The 22,828-nt window shown below is 34.9% G+C and overlaps 1 protein-coding gene across 1 annotated transcript in view; it reads right to left on the bottom strand.

The window, feature by feature from the left end:
• GLMN (glomulin, FKBP associated protein) overlaps nucleotides 1-22,828 on the bottom strand; it is a 44,403-nt gene that overhangs the window by 3,010 nt on the left and 18,565 nt on the right. Inside the window, exons 8-16 of the mRNA XM_014477910.2 lie at nucleotides 20,256-20,443; nucleotides 19,799-19,852; nucleotides 18,379-18,409; nucleotides 18,184-18,273; nucleotides 16,148-16,189; nucleotides 15,975-16,048; nucleotides 14,640-14,724; nucleotides 11,345-11,451; nucleotides 10,401-10,464 (exon numbers count right to left, since the gene is read on the bottom strand). Of these exons, the coding sequence (XP_014333396.1) occupies nucleotides 10,401-10,464; nucleotides 11,345-11,451; nucleotides 14,640-14,724; nucleotides 15,975-16,048; nucleotides 16,148-16,189; nucleotides 18,184-18,273; nucleotides 18,379-18,409; nucleotides 19,799-19,852; nucleotides 20,256-20,443 (735 nt within the window). The remainder of the gene's footprint in view (nucleotides 1-10,400; nucleotides 10,465-11,344; nucleotides 11,452-14,639; nucleotides 14,725-15,974; nucleotides 16,049-16,147; nucleotides 16,190-18,183; nucleotides 18,274-18,378; nucleotides 18,410-19,798; nucleotides 19,853-20,255; nucleotides 20,444-22,828) is intronic.

The following is a 22,828-nucleotide window of genomic DNA, read 5'->3' as shown; positions in this document are numbered from 1 at the left end:
ACTATCAAGAATCCACAATCTCAAAAATATGCATACTTTTCCACTCACCATCTATGAACTTAACCTGGGGAAGACTTAAAGATGTATGTTGTAATGATTTCACTGCAGATATGTTTATAAAAATGTTTAAATAGTGAAAAATTGGAAATAATGACAGTTTTTCACATCAGGAGTGGGGTAACTTCCATATCCACACAATGGAACACTACACTGCTGGTAAAATAGTACTACTCTTCAGTACATACTGGGGAGTGGTAAAAAAGCAAATAAAAAGGCTGCAGTATGACTCCTATAATATGATCTTTTTAAAAAAAAGTACAGATTTTCTGGTATAAAGCCAAAAGGGTATATACTATAATATCAAAAATAAATGCTGAGATTTTATTATTTTCTTTTTGCTTATTTATCCTGATTTTTAAACAATGAATCAGTTTCAATTGTATACTTTAAAAGACATTTTTAAACATCCATTGAAATCCTAAGTTTTTTGTCCTTACGTGAAAAACGTGGGTTATGCGTTAGTGCAGTAGAAACTTCCGAGGATAGTCACACAGCATATCAAGCATGTTACGCAACCATACGCACCCACTGGTTTCACTTCTTATGTTCCTCCCTCTCTCTCCAGCCTTTTCTTTCACCTTTCTCTATCCCCACACCCGCTTTTTAAAACTTTCTTTCCCTTTCCTCTAAGCTTAAAAGTAGAACCCACTGCTACCACCGAATATCACAGATGGCTTTCAAGGTTGAAGGTACTGATGACCCTCTACAGATGAAAACACATTCAAACATAAAGAGGACAGAGAAAACACCTTTATACTCACACTAAGCTTTGTCAAATGCACACATCTTGCCCTATTTACTTAAAAAGACAGATATGGTTGAAGCCCTCTTTATTCAAGTGTAAGCCATTAACTATGCAAAATTTTCTAAAACTTGAGGTTTTAGGTTTTAGCAGTTAATGTATTTATACATCCCAATTTTGCATGTTTAAAAATATATAAATGACATCAAAGCATCCTACTTTAGCTCCCTTTTGTTCAGTCCTATGTTTCTGAGGGTTATTTATGTTATAGCGCTTATCTTTTCAGTTTAACTGATATACAGGCATCCCACTATATGATGTATCCTATTACTAGTTTTCTTAAATATTTCAAACAGTGCTCACTGAAACTGCTGCATATCTCTTCCTATTCACATGGGATAAGTTTTTCTAGGGTAGCATTTTTCAAAATATTTTTACCATGGCCCACAGTAAGAAATATAATTTATATCACAACACACATTTATATAGCTGAAACAAATGTTTTACAAAATGTTCTATTTATAATATCAAATATAATTCTATCAATATTTAAATATAATGCAGAAAAACCCCAAAATAATTCCAAAATACACATTAAGAACAATGGTGTGCTTGGAGTCACTGACATCTATTCTGGTATTGAGCCTGGTCCTTTTCTTTCTACACATTTTTTAAGGTCTGGTGTGTTGGGTATCATTTACATTCAGTAAACTCTTTTTAGCTGTACAGTTCTGAGTTCTGACAAAGATATACAGCAGTATAGCCACCACCACTGTGAAGACAGTCTCATGACCCCAGAAGTTCCCCTGTGCCCCTTGGTGGTGTGTTTTCTTCCCCCACCCCCAAAGAGCACTAGTATTGGTCTACATCCTGTTCCTGGCAAAGAGCTCCTAAAACTCTTGAATTTCCTAAGTGAAGAGTGGTCAAAGTGTATTTTGTTATTCATAAGAAGCTCTTTCAGCCAGGAATGTAACTGTTGGAAAGCCCCTAATAAGAATGGGGGCTGGCTGTCAGAGGAACTGTGTGATTAGAGGGTTATAACTGTCAACTCCTCTCACCACAAACTCCTTATAGGGGAGAGGGGCTGGAGATTGAGCTGTCATCAGTGACCAGTGATTTAATCAACCATGCTTATGTAATGAAGCCTCCAAAAAACTCAAAAGAATGGGGTTCAGAGAGCTTCTTGGTTGATGAACAGGTAGAGGTGCTGGGAAAGTAGTTTCAAGGGAGGGCATGAAAACTTAGTGCCCCTCCCCACATACCTTGCCTTATGCATCTCTTTCATCTCGCTGTGCTGTTACATCCTTTCCCAATAAACCAGTGATCCAGTAGGTAAAATGTTCTGAGTTCTGTGAACAACTTTAGCAAATTAACTGAACCTGAGGAGGGGGTTGTGAGAACCTGTTTTAGCCAGTCTGTCAGAAGTCAGATCAATACCTGGACTCGTGACTGGCATCTGAAGAGGGAAGGGAGGTAATGTTGTGGGACTGAGCCCTTAGCCTCTGTAATCTGATGCTATCTCCAGGAAGAGTGTCACAAGGGGACTCAATTGTAGGACATCTACTTGGTGTCAAAAAATTCCTTGATATGGGAAAATCTCTGCACATTTGGTAACCAAAAGTACAAAAAAACGAGGTTAAGCACTGAGAGTAGAGCAGAAAAACAGGAATGTTGTTCCTCTACAGGTAGAAAGACAGAATTATTCTAAAATTCAAATGGAGAAGCAAAGAATCTAGAACAGCCAAAACTTTTTTTTAAAGAACAAAGTTGGCATACTCACACGTAAGACTTACTATAAAGTTACAGTAATCAAGATAGTGTGGTACTGGTGAAAGAAGACAGTTCAATGGAACAGAATAGAATCCAAAAATATACCCATACTTATATGATCTTTTTGAACTTTGACAAAGGTAACAAGACAATTTGAGTATAGCCTTTTCAACAAATACTGCTGGAGTCAAAACAAAACTACCTTAACCCTATTTCACCATATAAAAAATTTACTTGAAGTCAATCATAAGTATAAATATAAAAATCTAAACAATAAAACTTCTACTAGAAAATCTGTGATCTTGGGTTAAAACAAAGATTTGTTAGAATCCAAAGAAATATAAATGATTTAAAAGAATAGAATTGATATGCTGGACTTCCTCAAAATTTAACATTTCTGTTCTTTAAAAATTTCTATTAAGATGATGAAAATATAAGCCACAAACTGGAAGAAAATATAATAACCATACCTAATAAAAGACTTATGTCCAGAATATAGGAAAGTTTCCTTTAAAAAATGTTGGTCTAAGTTGAACAAATTTTCATTCACTCTTAATTAGTAATAGAAGTTATTTGAAATCTTATTATCAAAATGATGATAGTTTCCTTCTGTAACAGTAATGTCTTCTACAACTGACAGATAAGTTTAACATATGAAAAATATACTCATGTTTTCCTGTGGTTTCAATTTTTATGTCTTAGGCGTGCCAGAAAATCAGATACATATGTCAATTTTGCCACTCAATATTATCTTTGAAAATAACTGTCAGATAAGATTGCTTTTCAACTAGAAAAACATGTATATTATCCTTGAGTTCTTATGCCCTACTTCGAACTTTCCAAAGGAACAATAAATGAACTCTGATATGATACATTGGTCATGCTTAGATCCAATCACTGAAAAAAGTTTCAAGAGTTTGGCTTATCAGTGAACTGCTAAAATTAACAATTTTCACCACTTTTATAATATAGTTATATCCAGAGGGATTTCCTTGAATACCAAAATTTTCCAACTGACTTAAAACAACTTGCTAGTGCTTCTGACAGTTTAAGAAGGTAATTGCTCATAGTTCTGCTCTGTCACTTATTGCTATAAACTTTCTACTTTGAGTGACCCCCAGTGTGCTTCCAATTCAGTAAATATAGCTAATCTCTAGATGTATATAAAGGTTAAGGTGAAACAATCTCATATTGTTTTGCAAGTACCAGATATCAATTTAAGTGCTACACAATTTATGTTTCATGAAGAAGCATCAGAACCTTTGCATCCATGTTTTGCAATATAGATTTTCCAAAACATCATGTTACCATTAAGACATACTTTTAAATAAATCAATAGACACAATCCAACACTGTATATGCTGGAAAAATAAACTTTGCAGGCCAAACTGAGTGACTTTTCTCATTTGCTAAAAAATATGTAATTATATATGCTGATAATGAGACTAGAAGAATGTTGGTAACTTTTCATCTTTCAAACCATTACGGGGCCTCATTCACAAGTTCAGAATGTTGTTTCTAGATGTCTAATTTGGAAGGTTTTTAGCTTTCATGTGCAAGAAAAATTTTATTTTAGACTATCATTTTCATTGGGTATTTACTTTTGATGAAACCATCTTAAATAATCTTAGCTTTAAAGTTATATTCATTTTCTTCCTTTTTAGAATGTAGTTCAAATTAAGGCTAAGTCTACTAATTGTAGGGTCAGTATTTTTCTGAATATTGGCACTATTTACAGTTTCAGATCAACAGTTGAAAGTGAATGTTTCTATATTTTTCACTTATTTTTCTTATTGTCATGAATTTGGGAAAAAAGTTTTCTCTCTCAAAGTTCATTCTGAAAATACACAGATTAAAATAATTTGTGAACTTTCACAATTTTACTGATAGGAGGGACAGTTTGCTTCCCACTTAACCATATACTATGTTACTATAAAATTAAACTGTACAGTATCATAGCCTTTCTGCTAACTGACCGTTGAATATGTCAGAGATATTGGAAAGCAACATACATTTTATTCCTAGCCAATCTGTCATATCCCCTCCATTTTCAAACCTTGTTCTTTGCAAGTGACCACAAAATTTGCTGCAATATCTGTAACTAAGAATCTGTGCAAACAACCTCAATTATATTCTATTTCATTTTGTAAAACTTGCCAGTCTAAATCAGTAAATTGATTTAAGGACTCATTAAGATGCCTTAAAACAGAAGGTGCTGAGTTAAGAGTATTTATTCAATTTCACTAGATAATGCCAAATTGCCCAAAAATGGTTATCTACTTTGTTTCATCACTGTTCTGTATCCTAACCTATGCTATCTACCTTTTTAACATTTGCCACTGTGATGGCTGTGAAATACAATCTCGCTGCAGTTTTAAGTTACACTTCCATAAACACTACTGATATTGGGAATATTGTCTTGTGGTTATTGGCCATTTGGGTTTCCTCTTCTGTGAGCTGCCTTACAATATCTGTATTCTTTACTTATTTTTCTGATTTGTGGTCTTGATTCTTGCTTTATAGTTATCTGATTTTTTGATACTAACTATTGGGTGGAAGAAGTATTTTGGTTTTCTTTCTCTTTCTTTTTGTGGCTTTTTCAGTTTGTATGCATTTTCTTTCCTTGAATAGGTTTTAGTTTCAATGTTATTAGTTTTATCAATCTATTCATTTGTGGTTAGTGCTTCTTTACTTAAGAAAGCCTTCTCTACCCTTAGGTTACACAGTATTCTAAAAACTTGTAAATTCCTTTTCAACCTTAAGTCTTTAATCTATTTGGAATTTTGTTTTGTATATTATGTGACATAGGCATCTTAATTCCCCCCTTCCCATAAGTGTGACAAATTACCCATCATTATCATCTATTGAACAGTCCCATTCTTCCCCCCTTTTTTTCCCTCATAAAGTTTTACACATATTTTTACATGTTTTCCTAAGTATCTCATATTTTTTGTTATATTATTTTCTGGTGGACTAATATTTTTATCATGATTATATATTGAATGTATTAAATGCTATATTATAAATAGTATAAATATAACTATTGATATAATCAAGTACTTCCTCTACTTTAACCTATGAAATTACATTACCTTGTATTACCAGAATGAATCCAACTGAGTTTGATGACTTATAACAATTTTTTTTTGCTAAATCTGGTTTTGGTAATATTATTATCTATATATCTGCTTCCCTGAGTAGCTAAGCTGGTAAAGAATCTGCCTGCAATGCAGGAGACCCCAGTTCGATTCCTGGGTCAGGAAGATCTGCTGGAGAAGGGATAGGCTACCCACTCCAGTATTCTTGGGCTTTCCTGGTGGTTCAGCTTGTTAAGAATCTGCCTGCAATGTGGGAGAGCCTGTAATTTCACTGAAGCACACTATCCTAGACTGTTTGGGTATTAAGGTCATACTTTACTAAACATAACATTTAGACACAACTATACTTTTTCTAGTCTTTTGAATGTTTTGTATGAGACTTGAGTATATGTTTTTTGAAATTATGGTAAAAATTATCTGCCCTGTGATTTCTCTTAGTAGATTGTTAAGAGTTTTGTTAGATTATATTTTCTAACAAATTCCATTTTATTGAAGTTTCAAATTTTATTGGAATGTTTTCATGTAACTTTCCTTTTGTTCTTCAATCTGTGCTGTATTTATACTTCCTTTTAAATTAACATATTGTGTCTTCACCCATTTTTAATATCAATCTAAACAAGTACATATTAGGAATTTCTAAAAATTGAATTATGTAAGATATCCAGGTAATTTTTATTAGACCCATATGCTGAGAAACAGTGATCTAGAATGATGCTGTCCAATGCCAAGGAGGAACTGAATTTTTAATTTTAAAAATTTAAAAATTAATTTAAAATTTAATAGTCATGTGTGGCTACTGTCTATTGGACAGTGTAACTCTAGAAGGTCTAATAAAGACCCCCTAAGATAAAAGACTTCAATAAAAGACTTTAGTTTCTCTTAATGGCAATAATGTAATACACAGCCCATAATCAAAAACTTACAATAAGGTAATAAAATGTGCCACAATGAGGCTAAAGAAAATTTGTTCACATTCAGTTCTGCATAATTCCACAAATTTTTCATGTGATGAATAACAGTAATATTTTTTTAGAAACACGTAGGAGTGAAGAAGCTGTGGAAACAAGAATATTTTCTCTCTTTTACATTAAGATGGTATGCATGTGTACTCAGTCACTCAGCTGTGTCTGACTCTTTGCGACCCCATGGACTGTAACCCACTAGGCTTCTCTGGCATGGAATTTTCCAGGCAAGACCACTTGAGTGAGTTCCCATGCTCTCCTCCAGGGGATCTTTCTGACTCAGGGATTGAACCTGCATCTCCTGCATTGCGGGGGATTCTTTAAGATTATTAGATTTATGGAAAAAAAAAATACAAAGAAAATCATATTTTACTTCAATGTCTAGAAAAAAGTAACAAGATTTTTAAAAATAGTTATAAGGATAAAAATTTGAAATGTTCACAAGTGCTTACTTTAAAATTTTATACCCAAGCAACACACTGGTAGAGTACTGAGACCATTTCAATTTTAGAGCTTAACTATACATTTCAAATTTCACTGCAGTTTGTTGCACAAAATAGAAAGGCAGTTTTATAACATAATGAAATTTATTGTGAGGAAAGGGACCCTGCAAAGGACACAGTCAACCATGATACTGAAGAAATAAAAGGAAGGAAATGAATAAGACCCAGTTTTTCCCTTCTAATTTGTGTATCATGTCTTATTTATGAAATAATATTTTAGAACTTTATCACTTGTAATATTAAGGAATGTTATAACCTTAAGTCATTTGGCTCTGCAAATAACATACAGGGTATATGTTTTAATCTTGGAGAAAGAAACAATTTAAATGAGAACCTAAAATGTGGATTATATATAGAATTATATGTACGTGGATGTATGCCAGGTATTTATTGTTCTATCCTAAATGAAAAGCATGTATGTGCACATTACATAATTCAATTTTTTAAAGTTCCTGATACACACTTCTGGCCTTTACAGTCTTACATTGTTTCTCTTGATCCTGCTTTCTATATATTACAATGACAAATTATTTAGGAAAAAAAAAATAGGTAAGCAGAGATAGATAAGGAAATGAGTAGCTAGAAGGTGAGGGATAAATTATTATAGGCTGTGTATTAAAATAAATTACTGTAATTAAACAATTAACACTTATATAAAGATACCTACCAAATAATAGTGAACACTAGTCTAAAAATTAAGTTGGTTTGACCAGTAGAGAGAGATGGAGTTTCAAGGTCCAAGAAGTTATGTGAAGCTGAAGTGTGGGGAAAGTGCTTTTAAATTATTATGCAGAGATGAAGACACTATTATGAAGATTAAGAGACTATTATGAAGAAGCCTATTATGCAAAAAGGAAGGGAATGATTTATGAAGAAAGTCAGATGACAGTAACCCAAAATAGCAGGAAAAAAAATGGATCATTATTCAATTATGAATCACCTTGTTTTATATTTTAATGATCCTGTTCTTAGTTTTTCTGTACACTTTTTTGATGGCTTTTCAGCTTTTCATCTGACTAGTTACCACCACAGCATATTTAACTCAAAGACAGGTACTGATAGGAGTCCTTTTGAATAAAACTACTCACAGTTCAGCATCATTAGAATATCATTTTGTTTCTCCTTTAATCAAATATTTCTAAAAACTCAGAACCTATTATTTTCTTGTTAACCACAGCAGACAGATATGCCTCTCATTTATATTCAGGACCTACTGTGACTGCACTTGGTAGAAATGCTTCCATGATGAATAAATTGCCTCAAAGATGTTAGGTTACCATCTTGGATTGGCTTTTTGTTTTGTTTTGTTTTTTTGCCAGTTTCCTTGGTATGATGATTCTTATGGTAACCTGCATGGCAATACTTTGGAATAGTTGATTCTTAAGAAAAAAGTTTTAAAACTTACATAAGAAGGCAGTCTTATAAGCTGGTTACATCCTTTTCTTTACTATATAATATTCAAACTAAATAAATGTGAGGTATTATCTGTGGATATCAGAGTAGACATTGCACAATGCTAAAACTGCTCTGCCTTCCCTCTCTTTGCTATCCCTGTGGTACACTGTGCTCCATACCTACTAATAATAAATCTATCCCGCCTAATCAAGAAGATGCTTTCTCACCCTGTCAGACAAATCAGATCATTTCTAGATATGGCCTCTTCCTGACAAAAGTAAAAACTCATACCATACTTTAAGGACACTTTTTGGAAGCCTCAGGGCTTCCACTGCTCCTGAATTTACTACAAAAAAAAAAAAGAGGAAGTTCTAGTCACTGCATTTGGTCATGGCTATTTCTGCTTCTTGCTAATTATATGCCCTTGTGCATGTTATAGATCCTTCCTGTGCTAACATCATCTATGAAAAATAAAACTAAAGAGCACTGATAGCATAGTGAAGAATATACGATAGCACCCGGACAGGATAGAGTTGTCAGGGGCTAGGGATGGGTGTGGAATGATGACATCAGCATTAACTGGGAGGGGAAAAGGGAGCTTCTCGTGATGTTAGTAATGTTCTATATTTGATAAGGATTTGGATAACAGATCTAAGCATTTGTTAAAACTCAGTTAATGTATAATTAAAATTTGGGCATTAGATTTTATGTGAACTTTAACTCAAAGAAAAATTATACACAAATATGTAACTCTTTTGAATGAAATGTGTGCTGAAGTATTTATGGGAAAGTATGATGATGTTTGTAGTTTACCCTGAACTGCATCAAAAAATAAAGAGAGACTGAAGGATGGGTACAGGATAGAGAGCTGGATAAGTGATAATAGCAGAGTAAAATGTTAACAGTAGAATCTCTGCAGCACATAAAACAGTGATCACTCTGAAATTCTTTCAACTTGGCTTTATGTTTGAAAAAACGTTAGAAAAAAAAGCATCCTTGTTTAGAGTATCCACTAGTCAGTGATAGCACATAACTATTTTTGGCTGAAGAGCAATGAATGGGAAGTCAGATCAATGAACCTAATAGATTCAGTCAAAAATCTACTGCTACTTTTTCCATAAATGTTTGATCCCAAATCATGATTTACTTTAAAAAAAAAAAAAAGGCTCTGGGATTCTTATATAAAACTCAATTACTTTCATTTCATTTATTACTTTCTAAAAAGCTTAATCATGCATGTAATTCAGGTAGTTACAGTTAATAAGATGACACATATAGAGAAAGGAACTATTAGAGTTAAGTAGAAAGAGAAGATAAAAAGCAAATATAATTTTACTGTATGACAAATATCCCTCAAATAGTTTTCTGCTTACTGAATACCTCTTATGGTTCACTATTTTTAAAAATTTTAACTTCCTACACATTATTCAAAAGGTGCTGTTAACAGATTTAGTGCTGAAAATGCTTCAATTTGTCAAGTCCGATGAGGGGGATATCAGATTATTTTATTTTGTATAGCTCAGACGTAAGTCATGAGCTATATAGGTGAAGGTTAATGAACAAGATAAGCAAACATATGTTGAGTTTCGAAAGGTTAGTTAACTTAGGAGCTGCAACTTACCTACGTAACAGAGCTAAGCGATGCTCACAGCAAGAGCACAGAGGCACAACAGGAAAAGGGAAGGGCAAGTGGATGTGGGGTGGTAAGGACTCCTGGGAATTCACTTCAAGTTTAAAGAATAATTGTTGGCACTTATTGCAACTGGGTAAAATATTACTCACTGGCTTAAGTAGATATTGATAAGAAAATAACAAAACATTCCTTACGCATTTGAATAATACAGTTTCTTTTTAAAAAAAATTCACTTACTTGATTGTCTTTTTCATTATCTTTGATAACCAAATACCTCAATAAATTCAATGAAGCCATTATCCTGTTAATTAAAAAAATATGATTTATTACTTAACAGTACAATTTTACATAATCAGCAATTTCAGTGAATAAAGGTTAAAACCTTGGGTATATTTCTACAATTATGTTTGGGCATCCAAAACTTTTCCTTTAAAATATTTTATCACATATCTTCCTCCCTTAACATAATTTATTACTCTCATTCTCCAAGTTCACAAAATTTAATTGTGAAAATTACTATTCTCTTTTTCCCCAAGGGAGACTGCTGCTGTTGCTGCTGCTGCTAAGTCACTTCAGTTGTGTCCAACTCTGTGCGACCCCATAGACGGCAGCCCACCAGGCTCCCCCGTCCCTGGGATTCTCCAGGCAAGAACACTGGAGTGGGTTGCCATTGCCTTCTCCAACGCATGAAAGTGAAAAGTGAAAGTGAAGTGGCTCAGTCGTGTCCGACTCTTAGCGACCCCATGGACTGCAGCCCACCAGGCTCCTCCGTCCATGGGATTTTCCAGGCAAGAGTACTGGAGTGGGGTGCCATTGCCTTCTCCACCAAGGGAGACTTGTTATCTTTAATGTTTGAGAATACCATCTTTTGCTTCTTGAATTTTAAGATTCCTTTTATATACAACTATATCTCAACATTCATTCTAGTAATACTAAAAGTAAAATTACATATTGTATATAAAAAAAAAGATGTCTTGGAAAACAAAACAATAAAATCCAAACATATAAGCAACTAAACAACAACAAAAATTATTTAAACATGTAAATATGTAATTTTATGAACTAACCATTAACTATAAAATCACAGGAAAATATGTTTTTTTTTAGTTTAGGTTCCCAAAACAGGGGTTTCACATTTTATTCTGAATTTACTATGTGAACCTTAGTAATGGTCACCTCACCTATCTGAGTTTTGCAGTAGATCTGTTTCAGCACCCTCTGGGAGAACGAGTACCAAATCCAGAAGGGAAATCAGCTGTGGTCCTGTAAACCATTTGTTCTGTGTTTTCTAAGAAGCAAAAGAAAACATGAAAAAGGCTTTAAATAACAGGTTGATAAATACATGTAGTATTTATTTTCCTAGTACCTTGATACTACAAAAATTAGCCGTTACACATTTTAAATACATATCTTTAACTTTGATTTCCATTCACTATTTCCAGGCACTTGGAACAAACCCTGCTAGTTTGAGAGCACTGGTATGCTTTCTCTGTTCTCTATATGGAATTACTGAGTATTTACAGACTTCAGTTTCCATTAATATTTCACAAGTATGCAGCAAAACAAAAAGAAATCATATTAGAATTAATACAATTTAAATCTATAGTTAACAATTTCAAAATCCAAGTTTTTAAAAAAGAGTAGAAATGGGGGAAATATACAAGCATACCTCATTTTACTGCACTGCACTTTACTGCATTTTTTACATAGTGAAGGCTAGTGGCAACTTTGTGTCAAGTAAGTCTATCGGTACCATGTTTCCAACAGCATTTATTCACTTCACGTCTGTGTCACATTTTGATAATTCTCCAAAATTTCAAACTTTCATTATTATATATTTTTCAGGGTGATCTGTGATCAGTGATCTTTGATGTTATTATCATTAACTGACTGTTTTGGGGCACCATGAACCATGCTCACAGAAGACAGTGAACTTGAAAAGTATGTGTGTTTTGACTGTTCCAATGTCTGGCCATTCCTCTGTCTCTCTCTCTCCTTGGTCTTCCCTATTTCCTGAGACCCAAGAGTCCTGAAATTAGGCCAATTAATAATTCTACAATGTATTCAAATAAAAGGAAGAGTAATATAAGTCTCATTTTAAATCAAAAGCTAGAATTGATTAAGCTTAGTGAGGAAGCATGTTGAAGGCCAAGCTAGGCCTCTTGTGCCAAAATTAGCCTAAATGCAAGTTAGCCTAAATGCAAAGGAAAAGTTCTTGAAGGAAATTTAAGAGCTACTCCACTGAACACCCGAATGATAAGAAAGTGAAATAGCCTTATTGCTGATATGGAGACAGTTTTAGTGGTCTGGATAGAAGATCAAACCAACCACAACATTCTCTTAAGCCAAAATGTAATCTAGAGCAAGGCCCTGACTCGTCCATTTAATGAATGCTATGAGGTGAGAAAGCTGCAGGAGTTTGAAGCTAGTAGACGTTGACTCATAAGGTTGAAAAAGCAGCCAATTCCAGACCTAACAGTGCAAGGTGAAGCAGCAAGTGCAGATGTAGAAGCTGCAGTGATTCAGAAAATCTCCGAAGGTAATTTTGGGCTTCCCTTGTGGCTCAGATGGTAAAAAATCTGCCTGCAATGCAAGAGACCTGGGTTTGATCCTTGGGTTGGGAAGATCCCCTAGAGGAAGGCATGGCAACCCATTCTAGTATTCTTGGCTGGAGAATCCCCATGGACAGAGGAGTCTGGTGGGCTACTGTCTATGAAGTTGCAAACAGTTGGACACAACTCAGTGACTATGCACAGCACAGGAAGGTAATTAATGAACATACCTACACTAACCAAAAGATTTTCAATGTAGATGAAAATAGACTTATACTGCAACAAGATGCCACCTAGGCTTTCACAGCTAGAGGAGAAAATGCCTGGCTTCAAAGCTTCGAAGGACAGACCAACTCTCAAGAGTTAATACAGTTGGTGGCTTGAGGTTGAAACTAATGCTTAATTTTTACTGCTCCAAAAATCATAGGGCCTGTAAGAATCATACCAAATCTACTCTGCCTATGCTGTATAAATGGAACAATAAAACCTTGACAGCATATTTGTTTATAACGTGGTTTATTGAACACTTTAACCCTACTCTTGAGATTTATTGCTCAGAAGAAAGATTATTTTCAAAATATTACTACTGCTCACTGACAATGTACTTTGTCACTTGAAAGATCTAAGGAAGATATAAAATGAGATTAATGTCTTCATGCCTGCTAGCACAATATCCATTCTGCAACCCATGGAAAAAGGAGTAATTTCAACTTTAAAGTCTTAGTCTTTAATAAATACATTTCATAAAGCTATTGCTTCAGAGACAGTGATTCTTCTGATGTATCTGGGCAGAACAAACTGAAAACCTTCTGGAATCATTCGTGATTCATGAGAAAAGGTCAAAATATCAACATTCACAGGAATTTGGAAGAAATTGATTCCAACCCTCACAGATGACTTGGAAGAGTTCAAGACTTCAGCGGAGGGACTTCCCTGGTGGTCCAGTGGCTAAGAATCCACATTCCAATGCAGAGGACGTAGGTTCAATCCCTAGTCAGACAACTAAGATCCCACGTGTAACAGGGCAACTAAGCCCACATGCCACAATCAGAGAAAACCCACATACTGCAACTAAGACCCAGCACACCCAAAATTTTTTTAAAAAAGGAAGTAACAATAACTGTGGTGGAAACAGCCAGAGAACTAAAATTAGAAGTGGAGCCTGAAGATGTAAATGAACTGCTGCAATTTCAATGATAAAATCTGAACAGATGAGGAGCTGTTTCTCCTAGGTTGGCAAAGAAAATTGTGTCTTGAGACGGAATAGACTCCTGATGAAGATGCTATTCAGACTGATGAAATTACAACAAAGGATTTAGAGTATTACATAAAACTTAGTTGATAAAGCAGTGCCAGAGTTTGAGAGGATTGACTTCAATAATCAAAGAACTTTTATGGGTAAAATGATGAGACAGCTTTGCATGCTGCAGAGAAATCATTTGTGAAAGAAACAGTCAATCAACTTGGCAAACTTTACTGCTGTCTTACTTTAAGAAATAGCCACAGCACCTTGATCAGTAGCCATCAACATTGACCTTCCACTAGGAAAAAGCTTACAACTCCCTGAAGTTTCAGATGATAGTTAGCATTTTTAAGAAAAACAGTATTTTAAAATTAAGGTATGTACATTGGTTTTTTTAGACATAATGCTACTGCACTTAACAGATTAAAATGTAGCCTAATTAACTTTGATATGCACTGGAAAACCAAGAATTTTGTGTGACTTGCTTTATGGAGATTTCTGCTTTATCATGGTGATCTGGAACCAGATCCATACTATCTCTGAGATGTGCCTGTACCCTAATATTAGAGATAGAAAAGGTCCATAGAGCAAGATTCCACATTAATGTATTCCACAAATGAATAAAAAGTCCTACAAAATAAAAGAATAAATTGATAACTGACATCTTAGTTATGCTCTTACCTTTAACGAAATGTCAATTTGATTTTTGATATTCTGAATAATAAAGGCCTCCACACCTGAGTGATTACTTGTACTCAGTAAGCACCTTTAAAGCAAAATTACAATACATTTGAAATTATCCTGGACTGCATTATAAATTAAATGATGATGAAAGTTTTACAAATTCAAATGGGCCATGTGTTATTTGCAGAAATAGGAAAAAAACAGTGCAGACAGCGACAAAGTCACCTGTTATGGCTACTGCCCTCACTAACTGGCAAATTCTATTTTAACTGGGTTTTTCCAAAAAGAAATTTCTATTAAACCAAATTTGAATCTTTTTATGCATATATGTGCAATGTGCATATATGCATTATGTGCAATGATCTAACACAGCAAGTACAGTCACTAGTATAATAGCTTAAAAACTCCCCAAATTATTCCCTGTTTGACTAGTCTGGTTAGATTAACTTAATTGCAAAGAAAGGAAACTCAACCTGATCAACCTAAGAAGAAGGAGTTTTCTGGGTAGGAATACAGGTAGATCAGAATAGGAAAGCTGGTATAAGACCTAAGCATCAAACGGAGATTTCATAAACTGACTCTCATTCTTATCAAACAGAAATGAAGAAAAAAGGAATCAAGAGTGCTAGTATTGGGCAATCCCAAAGAACACTTCTTACTTAGCATGTTAACACTGCCCCAATTTGGTTTTAACTCATTTTTATTACCCAGGTATCAACAAACTAAGGTCTGCAGGCCAAATCCAGCCTACTGCCTGTTTTGTTTTATTAGAACACACTGACCCTTACTACAAACACAAAGTTGAGCAGTTGTAACAGAGGCTGTGTGGCCCATAAAAACTATATTTACTTAGGGCCCTTTAAGAAAATTTGCTGATCTTCAAATCAGAGCTGCTAGAATCTTTTGGTCCTCAAACAGTACTATTAATAAGCTCCACTGTTAAAGTGAATAGGCTGTCAAAGGTTATAACTCCATTAATTTCAAGAGCCATTAATTTCAACTGTGAATAATGGATATTTATTGACATATATAAAGTTCTAGCAGAAGCCTTACCAATCTCAGTTTAATCTTTTCAGTCTACTTTAATTTTAGTGTATTTTAATTAATTGAACTGAAGTGTGTATATATATATATATGTTTATTATGTAATATTCACACAATATATATTTATATATGTATCCATAATTTTTGATTAATTCCTCTCTACCTATCAAAGAGAAGAGAGTGGAATTACATGCAAAACATACCAAAATACAATAATCTTGAATAATTAATGGCATCAATTTGGTTTTTAATCAACCACACATTTCTCAATTAACCTTTGATACATACCTAAATAATGTATATTTGCCTTGTGGATCCAATTTGTTAATATACAGCTGAAGCACAGCTAAACCTTTTTTCCTCTAAAATGGAACAAATAATATTGTTACATAAACTAAAGATTAAATTATTAAAAGTTTTCACTGAAACTCATTATTATTTAGTCCCAGATATTTACATACCAATGTCTCAATGGGGCAGAGGGTCATTACTTTGACTAAGCCCTGGAAATAAAAAAACAAATTTATTTCAAATATTAGATTATATTGACTACAAAGAAACAACTATATTATTAATGTATACTAAAAATTCAGAGAAATGAGGATAAGAGATTTAAAGCTGAAGTAATTTTTGCCTTAAGCCTTTCATTCTACTGTTATGCCTACAGGAAGCTAAGTACAATCCATTTTGTAACTGGTATTGAGTGGGTGTTACTAAGTGTATAGTTAGAAACACATAGTAATTTTCAATTATGTCTAGAGTGGCAAAAGAAATGAAATCAAACATGTAGAAATATAATCCACTAATTTAAAATAATCAGACTTATTATATACTAACAGAAGCCAGAAAAACATTTACTTTTACTTTATAGACTTTGCCAAAGCCTCTGACTGTGTGGATCACAACAAACTGTGGAAAATTCTTAAAGAGATGGGAATACCAGACACTTGACCTGCCTCCTGAGAAATCTGTGTGCAGATCAAGAAGCAACAGTTAGAACTGGACATGGAACAACAGACTGGTTCCAAATACGTCAAGGCTGTATATTGTCACCCTGCTTATTTAACTTAAATGCAGAGTATATCATGCGAAATGCCGGGCTGGATGAAGCACAAGCTAGAATCAAGACTGCTGGGAGAAATATCAATAAGCTCAGATACACAGATGACACCACCCTTATGGCAGAAAGTGAAGAAGAACTAAAGAGCCTCTTGATGAAAATAAAAGAGGAGAGTGAAAAAGTGGCTTAAAGCTCAACATTCAGAAAACTAAGATTATGGCATCCAGTCCCATCACTTTATGGCAAATAGATGGGGAAACAATGGAAACAGTGACAGACTATTTTTTTTGGCTCCAAAATCACTGCAGATGGTGATTGCAGCCATGAAATTAAAAGATGCTTGTTCCCTGGAAGAAAACCTATGACCAACGTAGACAACATATTAAAAATTAGAGACATTATTTTGCCAGCCATGGTCCGTCTAGTCAAAGCTATGGTTTTTCCAGTAGTCCTGTATGTGAGAACTGGACTATAAAGAAAGCTAAGCACTAAAGAATTGATGCTTTTGAACTACGGTGTTGGAGACGACTCTTGAGAGTCCCTTGGACTGCAAGGAGATCCAACCAGTCCATCCTAAAGGAAATCAGTCCTGAATATTCATTGGAAGGACTGATGCTGAAGCTGAAACTCCCATACTTTGGCCACCTGATGCAAAGAACCGACTCACTGGAAAAGACCCTGATGCTGGGAAAGATTGAAGGCAGGAGGAGAAGGGGACGACAGAGGATGAGATGGTCGGATGGCATCACCAATGCAATGGTCATGAAGTTTGAGTAGGTTCCAGGAGTTGGCGATAGACAGGGAAACCTGGCGTGCTGCAGTCCATGCGGTTGCAAAGAGTCGGACATGACTGAGTGACCGAACTAAAACTGATTTTTCTATTTAAATAGTGGAAAAACAATTTGCTACATTGACATCTAAGACCTATTTGGCTATGATAACAAAAAACTAATAAACAGGGGCAAAACAAATCACAGGAGAGAAAAACAAAATATTTTTGTAGTAATGAATTATATATGCCTTGATGTAGTCCTGAGGACCTGAGTTATGATAAAAGTAAAGGAGCTTCATGTTTCAAGGTTCCTACAGAACCAAAGTGTTAAAGAAGAAAGTTTTATTTCCCACTGGATGCTATACTGTCAAATATAGTAGCCACTAGCCACATATAGCTAGTTAAGGTTAAATTAAATAAAATTTAGAATTCAGTTCTTTATGTCACACCAGCCACGTTTCAAGTGTTCAGTATGGCTAGTGGCTTTCAAACCGTACAGCACAGATAACAGGATACTTTTGCCATTACAGAAAGTTCTACTGGACAGCAAGGTACCAGAGTTTTCAAAGGATATGGAGAAAAAAGCAGGAAAGGAATCTGAGAAGAACTTAAGTTTAGAATAGAAAAGCAGCATTTTTCAAGATTAGAATACATATTTTACTTACCTGAGGTACAGTAAGAAAACTCTTGATTTCTAAGTACTGGTGAAGTAGACTGTTGTCCTCTATTCTCAATAAACCATTCTCCAACAGATCCTACAGATTAAAATATATGCAGAGATACAAATATGGTAACATCAACAGCTGTATTTGTTAACATGACTGTGTATTCAAATTATAATGGTTGCAAACAAATCTTACCAATCCTTTGGAGAAAACAGACTCCTCTGTTCTGGAAGAGAGTATTAAAATTTATCAACATGGTTTTCTAAATTGCTTTAGAATTATTCTTCACTTTAGGAAAAATAAAGCAAAAATTGAATTTTAAATACTTTAAAAAAGCATATTAAGGAGAAATTCTGTTGAAGAACTTAGTCAAAATTCTTAATCCACCTTTGATCTGTCTTTTGATTTGGCTACTGATAGCAAAATTTACCATAATCAGTCCACTCAGGGCTTATTTCCTGATATCAGATCAGTAGAATTTCAACACCAAGTGCTAAGAAATAAATTATGCCTGATATAATGCCATGTATTCTAATTGATTAATTGGTTAACTCTTTTAAATTCTTTATATATATCTATATATATAAAGTAATGCTTTCCATTTATTTATTTTTTAAAGGTTTACAATCATTGTTAATGAAATATTTAAGATCTGTGGCAAAAAATATGATCTTAGGCTCCAGGTTCTTGTTCTAACCATAAAAGGAATTAAAAGTGTTCCGTTTTTGCCTCAATGACTAAATAGTTTGGAAATTTTAAGACTATAGAACTGAATATTAAAATCAATACACATTCTCATTTTATGTATATAACAGGAACTATGTAAAATCATTAACACATACACAATACAGTAAATTTACAGAGTTAGTAACTACTTGTGCCAGGAGACCCTTGGAAATTCCTGCCTTGTAGGCCGAGGCTTTGGACATTTGCCATGTAACAAATCTTCCTTCACCTGGGAAGAGACGGGATTAATACACTGTCACTAGTATTCCTACAGGATAGCACTGAAAGGCCCTGACTGATCTCAAGACAGAATTTCAACATGTTATAGAAAAAGAAAACAAACCATAGAGTTGTGCAAGATTCTTAAATACCTGGGAAAACTGCATACCTGTTACTTGGTAATTTTTTTTAAAAGAGAAAGTTCTTCTTATTGGTGCCTCAAATGAGAAAAGCCATTGAATGATATCACTGTCAATAATCTAAGCTATAAAAGTAGAGTCTTTTGATGCAGTTCACAGATTGTATCCATGAAGCAAAACCATGGATGAATTTCTTTCTTGACCACCTCTCCTTAGATTGGAAGAGGCTGCAGTGGGATAGAGGTATTTTAATTTACCAACTTCTGAAATAAGCAAAGAAACCCTAGAAGCAGATCACTGGAAATTTCCTTAAAAGACAATATTTTAATATTATCTTTAGCTTAAAATAAGAAATTTTGTTGTAAACATCCCTTTGGTTCATTTCTGTCTCTTATGAATACTTGCTTCACTATTTTATAAAATAATTAATTAACTAGGGTCTGGCAAAGACAAAGTAGTTTCCCTTGATCTTGACAAGGGCTATTTTAACACAATTATTTAATTCTGAGATGCCACTTAAATAATCTTACCTTTGTAAAAGGACTTCAATATGCCCCATATTAAACTGCAAAAGATATGATGGGCTAAAATAGAAAAAAATGTATATATAAACACATACACATATACATGTACTTTTAGAAGCGCATATCCACTCAGGATTACATTAATAATCCAGTTAAAAGATGATGGCAATTTAGACCACCCTCTTGGCAACTGGCCCAACAGCTTCAAACCAGGCTCAGTTTAACACTTTCTGACTCTTGTCCCAATCATTCCTTATGTCTATTTCAACGCCTCCCCTCCAACCCTTTTTACTACTGATGATTACTGGCTTTAAAAAGATTATAGGCAGTAATACTTAGAATAAAAATAGGTTTTGTTTAAACTTCACTGAAAATGTACTAATACATTAATAAATATATGTTGGACATTTGATAAATGCATTTGATGCTATTCCTTTTAGAATACATAAACACTAACTCCTACCTTAAGACCATTGGAAGCTGATCAATACTGATGCCCTGTACAAATACTAGATATGCCAGAGAAGCCATAGAGTCTGATAACTGTTTGTCTTCTTCTTCCTCAAATTCAAGATAATCCCAAATCTTCTTTTTCCTTCCATGATTAAAAATCATTTTGGGAAAAGGGTATCCAATTGCTGACAAAAATCCCTGTGAAATGGATAAAAAAGGAAGCTACAGCAGACACTCTACTGTGCCCTCTTGCACCCCATATTCACGTCCTATATAATCCTCTCCTCTTGAGCGTGGGTAGGACCTGTGAGACTTGCTTCCACCCAGCAGACTATGGCAAGATGCCACCCCATGATCAGATTGTGTTCTACAGCAAAAGTGAAGCGATTTTTGCAGATGTAATTAGAGCCCCAAATCAGCTGATGTGAGTTAAGAAGGGAGACTATCCTCTGTGGGCCTGACTTAAGAGGAACAATGTTTTTAAAGAGGATCCAGGCCCTCTTTAAGAGTCAGAAACTCACCTCTGCTGGCTTTAAAGAACTAAGCTGCCAAGTTATGAGGGGGCCTATTTAGAGGGCTATCTGGCAGGGAACTACAGGCAGCTTCTAGAAACTGAAAGTGGTCCCTAGCCAGCAAGAAAATGGAGTGTGTGTATGCTCAGTAGCTCAGTCATGTCCGACTCTTTCCGACCCCATAAACTGTGTGGCCACCAGGCTCCTCTGTCCTTGGAATTTTCTAGGCATGAAAACTGGAGTAGGTTGCCAAATGGAGACCTCAATCCTGTAGCTTCAAGAAGATGAATTTCTGCCAACAATCTGAAGGAAGTGAGTAGGAAGATGAAACAGTTCTGGAAATAGATGCTGGTGATGGTTACACAACAATGTGAATGTATTTAATGCCACTGAACTATACAGTTAATGGTTAAAATGGTAAATTTTATATATGTGTATATTACTCAGTCATGTCCGACTCTTAGTGACCCCATGGACTGTAGCCACCAGGCTCCTCTGTCCATGGAATTCTCCAGGCAAGAATACTGGAGTGGGTAGCCATTCCCTTCACCAGGGAATCTTCCTGACCCAAGGATTGAACCCTGGTCTCCTGAATTGCAGGCAAATTCTTTACCATCTTAGCCATCAGGGAATATTTTATAATTTAAAAAATGCTTCAGAGATACATGAGAACCTAAACACGTGAGACATACAAGTATCATGAAATGCCAATAGACTAATCAAATGAAGAATACTCCAGCAACAATGCTCTACCGACCACTGTCTGCTGGATATGGACTGGCTAGTAGGCTCTTGTGTTTTAAGAGAAAGAGAAGCATCCCCACGTGTGTTAACTACTACAGTTTCATGTTTGTTTTAAGAGGGGAAGGAAAGGGAAAAAGAGAGACTTAAGAAACACAAGATTGCTCCTGTGCCTTTTATTCTATTTCTAGTGTGCTAGAAAGCATCTGATCTTCAGTGTCCAATGAAATTAACCTGAGTTTTGGCTCTACCACTTATTAGCTGTGAGATACTGGGTTAGTTCCTAACCTCTCCAAAGCCTTAGTTTCCTTATAAAGAAAATGACATAACACCTATGTCAATATTTATTGAGAAAGTTCCACCAAAAAAGTTCAAGAAAGTTAAAGGCCACAAGAAACTACTAAATAGAAGTCAAAAGGGAATGACAAAAACAGCTAAGTCAGGATGAACACTGATGTTCCACATAATCACTAATTTATTCAATAAATACTTGAGTGCTAGGCACTGGGCCCAATATTGTGGAGAATTAGAAAGCTAAATAAGACTTTTCCAGTCTTCAGGGAGTTAAAATCTGCCTATCCCAGATGGCTCCATTAGTCATTTCAAAACATAAAAAAGAACCATGGAAACTCATCCTCAGTCACAAGAGACTGCTATTCAGCTACCAGATGCTAAATATATATTGATTTTCGAAGCTACACATTATTATAGCTATAAAACAAAAACTGACTATATTGATTCCAAATGTCCTATTAATAATGAAGTTTCATTTCTTTATCCAGCCAGTACTAGATGTTGTTCTTTTCCCTGCAGAGTAAGGTTAGCCTTTTAAAATTTCGTTATATGTAACCAGATTCTACAGTGCTGCTGTAGATATTTGGGGTTAACCTGTGTCCCAATTAGAGCCTTCACTGTCTATCCATGTATCACTCAACTGACTTGCTCAGACCCAACATACCTGACCCGCTACAATTTCTCATGGCAGTCTTTGCCCTCTCATGGAATGTTCCTATGCTGCAACCCTTGGGGCATTCAAGCAGTACTCTGCCAAAACAACCTGCGCCAGAGGGATGGCTGAGATGTGCCACATTTACCTATCCTTCAGCAGCACCTTCTCACTTCATTTCGTGCCCCAATTTCATCTGTATTTCTTAACTGCTTTGTGCTTCTTCACTGCTGGCTCTACTTGTAACGCTCCTTCCACTGAGACCTTAGAACCTCTTCCTAACACCCTCAACCTCTTCATAGGATGCTTGTTGTAGCTCAATGCTCTAATTAAACCAGACTGGTTTCTGGTGGGAGCTGCTCATTCTCTCCCATCTCTTACATC

The sequence above is a fragment of the Bos mutus genome, chromosome 3 (genome assembly GCF_027580195.1).
Source record: "Bos mutus isolate GX-2022 chromosome 3, NWIPB_WYAK_1.1, whole genome shotgun sequence".
NCBI lineage: Eukaryota > Metazoa > Chordata > Mammalia > Artiodactyla > Bovidae > Bos > Bos mutus.
The sequence above is the reverse complement of the archived record's forward strand: the minus strand, read 5'-3'. Positions and strand labels throughout refer to the sequence as shown.